The sequence below is a fragment of the Lipotes vexillifer genome, unplaced genomic scaffold, assembly GCF_000442215.2.
Source record: "Lipotes vexillifer unplaced genomic scaffold, Lipotes_vexillifer_v1.1 scaffold1114, whole genome shotgun sequence".
In the NCBI taxonomy this organism is placed as follows: domain Eukaryota; kingdom Metazoa; phylum Chordata; class Mammalia; order Artiodactyla; family Lipotidae; genus Lipotes; species Lipotes vexillifer.
In genome coordinates this window covers 2013509-2021516 of record NW_006779031.1, presented here as the reverse complement: position 1 = coordinate 2021516, position 8008 = coordinate 2013509, and the positions used below count along the sequence as shown (strand labels likewise).

The following is an 8008-nucleotide window of genomic DNA, read 5'->3' as shown; positions in this document are numbered from 1 at the left end:
TTGCGGAGCACAGGCTCCGGACGCGCAGGCTCAGCGGCCATGGCTCACGGGCCCAGCCGCTCCGCGGCATGTGGGATCCTCCTGGACCGGGGCACGCACCCGGATCCCCTGCATCGGCAGGCGGACTCTCAACCACTGTGCCACCAGGGAAGCCCCCTTTCAGTATTCTTGATTCATGGTTGCAGTCATATAACGGGGACTATAGCTACATATTTTTAAACACCCCGGAGAAAATGGAAGACAATTCCATGGTTTGTATAGTGTTGGAGGTGGGAAATCTTGATGCTTCTGTAAAGATCCAGTTCCAGGAATTGGTCTACATATTAAATAGCTTTATTTTCAACCAGCCACGGTTTTAAACTGCTCCCTTAGACAACTGCTGAAATTCACAGACACAGATATGATCTATCAGCTGGGGAGAGATTCCTAGAATCTTAGAAAAGACACTAGTCCAACTCCTTCACCTAAAGTATCTGTATTATTTCCGACGCAAGCACATAAAAAGAGTTCCAGGCCTTGAAAAAAAAAAAGGAGTCTTACGTTCCCACAGTAGTATTTCTTAAAGAACATTTTCTAAGATTGGGTTGAGACAGGTTGTCTTTCAGTCTCTGGGAGCAAAGGTTATAGGAATAAAAACAATGAACTTGAGAGGTTTATTTATTTCATTTTTTTTCCTAAATAGTTGTAAGTGGGCAGCTGGCTGGTGCCCAGGAGGCCTTCATTTCTCCATTTGAAGGTTTGATTGCGTGAAACTTACACCCCGGCTCTCCTCACAATCACACACCACTCACTGGATGAAACCAGTGGGCGTCTTCCCCCTACCAGCTGTCTACTCCCTCCTACACCAGGAATAAAAATAAAACAGTACATTTTTAAAACGTAGTGCTTGCCACACACATCTTTTGAAAATAGCCTGTGCACCTTTCTCTCAAGAGTCCTAGACCAATGTTGACGATGTTTGCCTTGGTGTGTAAGTTTATGGAGGATGATAAATTGGTCTGCTATCATTCCTGTGAACGAGAACGTAAAGCAGTCACCCCGTGGGTAAGAATAGTTTCTCTCAGATCTCTTATCTTGGTGTATGTATATTCTACTACAGTAGGTGGGGTTACAGAGATGAGAAATATTAATGAAGAACTCACTATTCCTTGGCGAGCCTACAATGTACCTTTCCCTTAAAGTCAGCGTGTCACCAGAGAGGAGCTAGGACATTGTACGGTTCAAAATACAAGTGTTCCTACCACATGCCGCTGATGGCATTTCATTCAATACTCATCATATTTGAAGCTGTGCCCTTCTGTTATGTGAGGTGAAGGAAAGTAACTGCACAGATTGCGAGCCAGGATCTAATGCTATATTTGACCATGCAGTGCCCAGGAATGAAGTCTGATGTCATTGAGCATGTCACCTATACGTTCTATCTCTTTCTGTTGATGGTACCTTGCTCACGGCAGGTGCTCAACACACATTTGTGGACTGCTAGCAATCTGTATGGTGAAACCATGATAATATTACATTTTTGGAATGTAATAGATCACAATCCCATTATATAAAAGCTCATAGTTTTAAATTCTGATATCTAAAAAAACCAAATGAAACCAAACAAAAACCTCCATATGGGTTTGGCTTAAAAGCCATACCACTAGACAACTAGAACACCAGAGTATGTCTGAATCCTAGTTTAGTCAAACTAATAGACGATAATAGATGATAGATGACAGGTAATAAAGGGCGCTCAGAACTGTTTCTAGAACTTCAATTTTTACAATATTCTGAACCTTCTTAGTTCTCTGAATGCAGGTGGTAACGAGCAAAAAACAGAGAGAGAGAGAGAGAGAGAGAGAGAAATATTTGATTTTCACCGTGTGCCCCAACTCCTCTCTGATGTGGGTTTTAATGGGCAATAAAATGCTTAAGTCCCAAACATCAGATGATAGCAGTAGGAGGAAGAGAAGCAAAGAACATCAGTAACCCATGTCCGGCATTATGTATTTATTCCTGAATAATGGTATGAACTCTATAGTGGTCATGGATTTTTCACTATGTACCATAAATTTCTGTGAAGTCTGATTCAAAAACAAAAAATACCACTCTAAAATAAAAAACTGAAGAGAGCAGCAAAAGTGGAGAGTGACGGGTGATACCAGTCCAATCTTTTTTCTTTCGACATTCAAGATAGATCATAAAACAGGTTTGTTTCAAGTCTGTCTAAAGGGACAGTATTTCCAGATAAAAAGGCAAAGAAATTACATCAAGGGTGAGTTTGCACAGGCTCAATATTCTCCAATATGCCTTTGCTTCTCTAAATCTGGAGTACTTCATGGACTTAAGATGTTATTTTGATTAGGATGAAAATATGCTAAACATGAAAAGAAAACAATTGATTTTATTTGTGTATCTAAAACACATTCATTAAACACCTAATATCTCTTTTTCCATTTCTGCCAGAAGTTTGAAGATTTTAATAAATAAAAGGGCCTTCGTTTCTTGTTTTCTGTTGTGTCTACGTACAAACAAACTCCTACCTCGAAGGGACCATTTTTCTCAGAGATGTGCACACAGCTGGCACTCAGTGTTTGCCGAATACGAAAGTGAGGCCATCCTTTTTTATCAGTTGGGTTAGGATCAATTTCTCAAAGGGAGTAATTTAAAAAGTATATATTAATGTAGATTGGAAAGAGTTGACCCATTGAACTGGTAACACTACTGGAGTTTTGAAAGGAAAGCTGCCTATTCTAACATCGCCCTCATTGAACCCATGGCAGATATAATAAAACCACTCCCTTGAAATGTCTATCATCTTTTCCCTTTCGGGGGGCAACAGATAATTTACAATGGTTGACTTGCGCATGATGAGAGTTTATTGGACTAACATTTATCATTGTAATAAAGCTACCTAAGGTTAGCTTGAATGCATAACATCAAACATATGTTTTTAGAAACAGATGTATCTGGGTAAACGTGAACTGATTTGTTTTACCATGATCTGGCTTACCGTGTCAGAATTAAAATATCAGAAAATCAACCACGTTGAATTAAGCGAGAAAAAAATGAAAAAAATCCTAAAAATTAATAAAAATAAGAAAAATATAAACGTAATGCCAGGAATGCATATTAAGGAAATAGTATAAAGATGAAAAAGTGATAGTTGGGAAAAAAAAAAAAAAACTTGTATTTTTGTTCCACTCATTTAAAATAATTAATTAAATAATGAATGCCAAGAAAATTGCTTGGCTTAGGGGAAAAAAAAAAGAAGCCATCTGCATGGCTAAACTTCCATTTTAATGATGATCATTTTAATGATCACTTTAACCATTAAACATTCTTGTTTCATGATGACTTATACACCCTACAATGTACTTAAGTGGGAAGAAAAGCTAGCTCTCTGGCCCCTGGCTATACTTGGCAGCATGGGTAGAGTGAAGCCCCACAGACCTGCTATTTATTTCGAGATACTCTTCTTTTGTATGCTTCATGTGATGGTAATACCGTCAGCTGACTCACCTCTCATTATTTCATTGTGCCTAAACACAGGTTCTGTCTCTTTAAAGGCCTGACAATATCATTAGTATACAGAAATGCCATGCATATCAGTCAGTTATAAGACAACCAAAAGGCACAAGCTATGCATATGCAAGAACTGAAAAGTAAAACCTACTACCTGATTCCATAGTTAAGAAATGGAGCCTTGATTTACATACATATATGTGTGTGTGTGTCTGTGTGTATATATCTATGTGTGTGTGATATCCTAAAATGACTACATATACAGTGTGATCTTGATGCGTGTGCCATACTGCTGTTTATAAACAAATGAATTGTCTGGGTTTTCTGTTTTCCCTTTTCAGGAAACGCATGTGAACACTGGACCAAAAATAAGTTTTTCACTGATTTCCATCTGCAAAAAAAGTTAAAAGTAGATGGGGGAAAACCTGACCGGGTGGGGCTCATTCGCAGCTGATCGTGAACTTCCTTCCAATAATGCCCAATGAATCTGTTTTGCTGAGGCACTTTGGAAAATGGAGCAGCTTACATCCCCTAATTTCTTTCCCAAACACCGATTTAAACATACAATTTATGGGAATGTTTTATTACTGGTCATAATGGACTCATGTCTGTTACAGGAGTGCAGTAAAACCCTCTAGTTACCCTTGACTCATTGTTTTCAAATAGAAGAAAGAGTATGCATGAAAGAACATCTAGCATACGCATTGTAGAACTTCAGTATCACAAGAGTAACGCTGCATTTTGCAAAACAGTGCAAAAAAACTAGTAAACCATTTAAGTATGGAACTTTTTCACCCCAGGTACCAACAGAGCTTTCTTTAAGGGTAGTTAAAGGTGACTTCCTCTTGAGGTCTTGCATTGGCCATCAATCAGCCCAGGAAGCTTTCTTAAAGGATGTGAAACTCTTTTAACACTCAACATTGGAACCCTTGTCTATGGCTTTGTTGTCTCTAGCCCCACATCTCTGAAAATGCTGCAGAGGGCTTGTTAGCATTCAGATGGGCTTTCTCCTTGGCAATGGGACTATTTCTGGGAAAATAACAAAGCCTGAGGGAAATGCAATAGAAATTAGGGAGAATCGGGAAGGAGTGGTGAGAGCTAGGTGGTGTAGCCTCATGGAACACTGAATAGCTCTGCAGCAATCTGCTAATTGCAAAACCCCACCAATTATTACCATTGAAGAGGGCGTTACTATTTGTGAGTTTATGTTTTGATGACTCCAAATAAATAAAGCATATGTAACAAAAGGTTATATAATATCTTGGAATCACTATCCTTCAGTAATTGGAAATAAAATTGACTTTCTTTCTGATGTGTTTCTCTTTTAGGTTCACCATGATGGTCTCCAATTCGGTCCTAAGACCACGGTTAAAAATAAAGCACTCAAAGAAATGTCTTTACCCACCTGTGGAGGTATCTCAGTGTTAAAATCCCAATTAGTCTGAGAGTTATCAGTGTCTGTGGAGGTGGGGGGAGCAGAAGTGAAAGCTTGTAATGATGAATTCTCCTGACATGAAACCTCTCCTCTCTCTTGGGATGAGACCGGTTCTTAAGAGTAGAGATAACCGTGCTATTTCAGGATCAGTGTGTGGGTGAGTAAATTTTCTGTGGGAAAAAAGTAATAAAATCCAAAGGACAGCCATAAATCTATCCAGATTACCATGGAGATGACATTTGGATTGTTCTTTAGAATGGTGTCAACATTATTTGCTACAGTTCACTATTCTAGATATTTTCATGTTCCCCTTCCTTTAGGTTAACCTGCTGAAACAGGATTATATAGTGTTGACTCTATTTTGGATTTGCTTTGGGATTTAGCAAGGGTTGTTAATTTAAAAAAAAAAAAAAGAAAGAAAACAATGTCAACAACATGCTGGGATATACTATTATTTATTTTGCAGTCACTTACTGTAAGTGCTGTCCTCATCTTTGGTGCCATCAATGGTTCCATCTGCCTGCAGCTGCAAGTGGTAACCTTGTCGGCTGTAGAGTTTGGTAACTATACCCTTAAGCTGAGGCTCTGCAAGGAGAAGGATGGTTTGGGTCAATTGATAAGTTGTACATATACAGTTGAAAAGACTCAGATTTCAGAACTCCCATTTTATTTAAGAATTTTAGTGGAAAAGGTCAGATGACACTTTTAAAGAGTCCCCTGAAAGAAAGAAAACAAACCAACAAACTCCAAGCTTCAGAACCAATCTTCGAACTGAAGAAACATTTGATTTCCACCTGGTAACGCTGGTAAAGCCTTAAAGCTACTGACAGCAGAGACAGTTTCTGATAGCGTGTCCTTTGGCTTACAGAGTGGCACTCTATCTCATCGAGCATTCGAAATGGGTTGGCAAATGGCATGTTCTGCCTTTTAACAACGTGCTACTTCTCATGTGGAAGGAAAAGGAGAAAAATACTAAGATGATTTAGAGTGGTTTACCAAGCAGGGAGCAGAAACACACTAGCAAAGATTTCCCTCAGAAATACCACAATTAGAATAAAGAACTCCCTCCATTCTAAGAAGGTTGAAAACGCATAAATAACCCGGAACCCCATCAAAGGACTTCTATTTAGAAAATTGAGCCGCGATACAAAAAAAGGGGGAGGGGAGAATAAAACAACCATTATCATACCCTATCGTATTAATTATCCTCAGGGAAAATGGGTGCAAAGAGCAGGGGTTTTGTTGGTGGGGAGGAAAGAAAATTAGTTCATATTTATTTTCAAATTTCGTATCAAATATAATTATCCAAAATATGTGTTCTCAAAATGATTTTCAATTATGAATCACCATAGATTAATGAAGTGCCTCATTTATCAATAACAGCCATGTTATCCAAAATTTGCTTTTACTGAATACAGACACCTGCACGGAAATGATATTTACGTGATTATTCAGGCCACAGAATCATGCTTCGCCACCGCTTAAACCTGTTTAAAAACAAGCCTAATTTACAGCTAATGCCTTAAAAACTTCGAGCAAGCAGAAAATGTGTGCCTGCATTTCTATTCCAGGATGTGTAGAACACACAAACAGCGAAATAACAGATTGTTGAATAAGTCTGAAATTCTGTGATATTTATCTAGTAAAAGGAAGGAAACAGCTTAAAGGATACATTTGGTTAAGATCAGTCAAATAAGCTGCCTCTACGCCTGAAGGTCTACCTTGACGCAACCCGACACCTCTTAGCTGTGTGAATTTCCCCTGGCACCGGAATACCGCGCTACTCTTCTCACTGAATAGGCTCAAAAGGACCCACGATCTGGCTCTGAGTTTAAACTCTCTTGAATCCTGCATTTTAGTAGCAAGTAACCACAGTTTGACTAGTCTCAACCAGATCACTAAGCTCTTTGCCACAGGTTCCAGGAATCCACCCCCTTCTCTCCAGCAAATATTTCAAAGCTGCACCACAAGTCTGTCCCGATAAGCTTAAAAGTGATCGAAGAAACAGAATGCCTAGATAGCGGAAGCCCACGGCCCTTGGGGGTGGAAGCTGGAGGGGAAGGGTCAGAGCTTCGGGGGTGAAGGCAAGGGAGGGATTCCCGGGGTTTCCTGGGCTGGGGGGTGGGCAGGGGTCTGCCCAGCTCCGCGCCTGCAATTAACACGCCACTCACGCGATAGCCACGTCTGGGTCACGCCTGCCCAGAGCCCACGGGCTTGCACACATGTGGCCTGTCTGAAGCTGACTGCGCGCCCGCTGGACAGGGTATGCCCCCAGGCTCTGCGCCTGTCCCACGGCAGTTGCAATGCAGCAAGCCTGTTACTGTTACGAAGGAGGCGAGAAAGCGATCGCTTCCCACGCACGCACACCGGCTAGGTGGCCACATCCGCACTAGATGGGCCGCCGACAAACTCACCTCCGCTTCCATCCACGCCCCCCAGCCCCCTCCACACCCGTAAAGTACGGGGGCGGGGTGAAAAAGCCAGCCAAGAGCCCCTTCCAACCTGGTCTCCTTCTGCGCCTCTTCTTGGAGCCGAAGAGTTTGACCCGGGAAAAGACGTTTAACTTGTTCTTGTCGCAGCTGGTCTTGCCTTTGCTGGGGCTACTGACACACTTGCAGGCGTTCGATTTCTCACGCTCCCGGGCTTGTCGCTTCTGCCGGATGAGCGAGCTGGCGATAGCCGCCGCCATGGCCACGACGCCCACCACCACCACTTCTTTCCGGGCCCCTCTCCGGGTTCGCCTCCTCCCCCCGCTCCTCCGCCGCTCGTCCGCTCGGTCTCGCGCCTCCGCCGCCTTCGTCTCCGGAGCCGGCGCTCGCCCGGGCTTCTCCGCGCTCGGGCTTCAGCCGAGGAGGGGGCTCAGCATGCCGGCCGAGCTCCTCCGGCGGTGGTCCGGATCCCGCGCGGGCTGCCGGCTGCCTGGGTCCGAGCCGACGCCACAGCCCCGGGCCGGGATCGCGGGCGAGACTGCCAGGCGGCGGCAGAGCTGCGCGAGGGCGTGCGCTCGGCCCCTGCGCCCCGAGGACACTGTGCGAGTCCAAGTGGCTCGGGTCGGAGTTTGGCGGC

The 8008-nt window shown here is 42.8% G+C and overlaps 1 protein-coding gene across 4 annotated transcripts in view; it reads right to left on the bottom strand.

Moving 5' to 3' along the window:
• The window catches only part of FGF13 (fibroblast growth factor 13), a 520464-nt gene that overhangs the window by 61683 nt on the left and 450773 nt on the right, over positions 1 to 8008 (bottom strand). For 3 of the 4 annotated variants that reach the window (XM_007452075.1, XM_007452077.1, XM_007452078.1), the window contains one exon: positions 5417 to 5527. In XM_007452075.1, coding sequence (XP_007452137.1) covers positions 5417 to 5527 — 111 coding nt within the window. Of the gene's footprint in view, positions 1 to 5416; positions 5528 to 7444 lie in introns of all 4 variants that reach the window. The other variant, XM_007452076.1, reaches the window with a different exon arrangement.